This window comes from Apis dorsata, unplaced genomic scaffold, assembly GCF_000469605.1.
Source record: "Apis dorsata unplaced genomic scaffold, Apis dorsata 1.3 scaffold_102, whole genome shotgun sequence".
Classification (NCBI taxonomy): Eukaryota; Metazoa; Arthropoda; class Insecta; order Hymenoptera; family Apidae; genus Apis; species Apis dorsata.
Genome location: NW_006263400.1, coordinates 122,188 through 125,609, shown reverse-complemented (window position 1 = coordinate 125,609; position 3,422 = coordinate 122,188). Strand labels below are relative to the sequence as shown.

Sequence of the window (3,422 nt, the reverse complement as noted above, 5' to 3'; positions counted from 1 at the left end):
TCTCTCTCTCTCTCTCTCTCTCTCTCTCTCTCTCTCTCTCTCTCTCTCTCTCTCTCTCCTTCTTCTTCTCCCTCTCCCCCCTCTCTCTGTCTTTTCTTCTCTTCTCTTCTCCCCCTCTCCCTCCCCCCTCTCTAAGTTTCGAAATTGGAAAACATGATGGGGAAGAAAGATCGGGGCGTGTATAAAACAATCGTTGGAACGATATCATTTCCCGATACGTCTCGATCGCAAACTCGTCTCGTTTTATGTTACGCACACGCTCGTATGCGATAATATCGCATACGATATTATCGCGAGCGTGGCAAACTATTATCTCTACCTAAGCTACTGTTGCTGATTTAACGGGTGATTAACTATCCATATGGTGCGACGCCATTATAAACGAGGCAATTTGGGGATTTTCGCGTAATGCGCGCCGAATATATCGAATAATTCAGGCGCGTCGTTAATGGCGCCAGATATCGATATTTATCGACATCGACAAGATTTATTATCCACGCTCACTTTTATCTTCTCTCTCTCTCTCTCTCTTTACAGGCAAAGACAACGACTTTTGCGTGGATTTGCCGCTTGCTGTGCGTGTCCTTGTGCTTTCACGACGTATCTTCGAAAGCTGGTAAGTACCGATTTCTACTCATCGATCTCTCACTCAAACAGATCAAAATTATTAGAAAATTATCGAAATTGCTTTTTTGTATCCTTCAATTTTTCAGGTTATGATTATTACATATTTAGAAAATATTTGAGTTGTTTTAATTTACAACAATGACGATCAAAATTATTAGAAAAAGATAATTGTTTTTTTTGTTTTCGAAAAGATGCAATACTCAACGATGATTTTCGTTCGATCCGTGGATAGAAGAGTGGCTAGAAGAGTAAAAAGGAAAGAAGAAAAAGGGAAGGAGGAAAGGAGGAAAAATATGGAAAGTGTTGAAAGTGTTAGAAGGGAGGAAGGGTTAGAACCGTGTATAAATCTATCTTAGCTGATTGCCAATTACGTCAAGTAGATGTTTATTCGCGGTTTATCGCCGGGCTTATTCGTGGACGTCCGGGATTGAAGGCACGCGCAGAGATATTGCCTCTCGCGCACGATCCAACGCACGGTGACAGATTGTGTAACAAGCTTGTCCCCTCTTCGTACCAACTTAACCCTTTAACCCTTAATTACCCATGGCTACGCGCACACTTTTTAAGCGTTTTATCGCGGCTCGCTTGTCGGAAACGTAGCGCCAACGATGCTGCGCCGACTATTAATATTCCCAGCATCTTGGTTTAATCTCAACTTTTCTGGGAAGGGAAAGGAGGGAAGGAGGGAGAAAGGGGGAAGGTGAATTTATTATTTATGGGATTAGAAATTATTTTTCAATTATTTTTTTTGTGTCCTTTTAATTTTTCATCACTGGTCACTGGTTCAATTAGATTAATTTCATTGATCGAAATTGATCGCGATTTATGTATATTTGGAAACTTTGAGTTGTTTTAGTTTGTTAATAGTAACAACGATGATCGAAATTGAATTACTTTGAATGGATTTATTAGAAAGAGATAATTGTTTTCTTTTTATCATTTATATTTTCATCGTCACAGGTTAAATTAGTTTAATTTCATCCAACCAAAATTGATTTTCGTTGATCACAGTTATTTGGAAACTTTGGGTTGTTTTAATTTATTAATAACAACGATGACGATCAGAATTATTAGAAAGAGATAATTGTTTTTTCTTTTTATCCTTTAACTTTTCATCTTCACTGGTTAAATTAGTTTAATTTCATCCAACCAAAATTGATCTTCGTTGATCACAGTTATTTGGAAACTTTGGGTTGTTTTAATTTATTAATAACAACGATGACGATCAGAATTATTAGAAAGAGATAATTGTTTTTTCTTTTTATCCTTTAACTTTTCATCGTCACGGGTTAAATTTGATCCATTTAATTTCATCATGATTATATATTTGGAAACTTTGAGTTGTTTTAGTTTGATAATAACAACAACGACCTCCATTTCGGTTTAATCTCAACTTCTCTGGGGAGAAAAAGGAGAGAAAGAGGGGAAGGGGAAGGAGGAAGGTGAATTTATTATTTATAGAAATATTTTATTAAAAAAGGATCAAAATTATTAGAAAAAGATAATTACATATTTGAAAACTTTGAGTTGTTTTAGTTTGTTAACAACAACAACGACGAGCAAAATTATTAGAAAGATATAATTGTTTTTTTTGTATCCTTCAATTTTTCATAGTCATGGGTTAAATTAGATCCACTTAATTTGACCACGATTACGTATTTGAAAACTTTGAGTTGTTTTAGTTTGTTAACAACAACAATAACGATCAAAATTATTAGAAAGAGATTCATTATCGCAACTTATATTAGATCCACTTAATTTGATCACATATTTGGAAACTTTGAGTTGTTTTAGTTTGTTAATAACAACAAAGACCATTTCGATTTAATCTCAACTTCTCTGGGGAGGAAAAGGAGGAAAAGGGGGAAGGAGAGAGGAGGAAGAAGGTGAATTTATTATTTATAGGAATATTTTATAGAAAAAGATCAAAATCATTAGAAAAAGATTGAAATTTTTTTTTTCCTTCAATTTTTCATCGTCACACATCATCATCGTCACGATTGCATATTTAGAAACTTTGAGTTGTTTTAGTTTGTTAACAACAACAACAATGATCAAAATTATTAAAAAGAGATTCATTCTCACAGGTTAAATTAGATTCACTTAATTTTAATCACGATTACGTATTTGTAAATTTCTGGTCGTATTAATTTATTAACAACAACAACAACGACGATCAAAATTATTAGAAAGAGATTCATTATCACAAGTTATATTAGATCTACTTCTACCTATTTGGAATTTCATCAAAATTGAGTCTCGGTTGTCACATACCTGAATATTCGAAGGTACCGTGAACCGTTTAATAATAGTTCGAAACTTGAACTATATAGATTTCCCATTAAATGACCAGCAGTTTAACGACAATCAAAGTTAAACTACTTCGGACACGGTTACACTGGCTTACTTCCAATAGATGGGAACCCTATTCCGCATTCCTAAACTCGTCTTAAATTGCGAAAGATTCTCAATTAACGATCACGACAGGTCTCGATCTTTCGAATAAAACTTATATGAAGTAGGATAATTTCTATAATTATTACTTGCGATCAATCCCCTGAATCATCCAATAATTCATCAACAGGAACAATGTTAAAATGTAAATACGAGAAAGTATAATTATTAAAGTGAAGAAAGAAGCGCGAATTTCTTCCTAATTGGAGGAAGGGAGAGACGACGACAACTGTTGCTCTCTGTCTCTCTCTCTCTCTTCTCTTCTCTTCTCTTCTCTTCTCTTCTTTTTTCTCTCTTCTCTTCTCTTTTATTTTCTGTCTCTTCTCTTCTCTTCTTTTCTG

The 3,422-nt window shown here is 34.5% G+C and overlaps 2 protein-coding genes across 3 annotated transcripts in view; one reads left to right on the top strand and one right to left on the bottom strand.

Annotated features, from left to right (window-relative positions):
* The window catches only part of LOC102676856 (cadherin-99C), a 132,785-nt gene that overhangs the window by 61,475 nt on the left and 67,888 nt on the right, over positions 1–3,422 (top strand). For both annotated transcript variants that reach the window (XM_031508807.1, XM_031508808.1), the window contains exon 2: positions 538–616. In XM_031508807.1, the coding sequence (XP_031364667.1) occupies positions 538–616 (79 nt within the window). The remainder of the gene's footprint in view (positions 1–537; positions 617–3,422) is intronic.
* Positions 1–3,422, bottom strand: part of LOC102672530 (uncharacterized protein C15orf61 homolog) — a 91,111-nt gene that overhangs the window by 39,957 nt on the left and 47,732 nt on the right. The window lies entirely within an intron of this gene.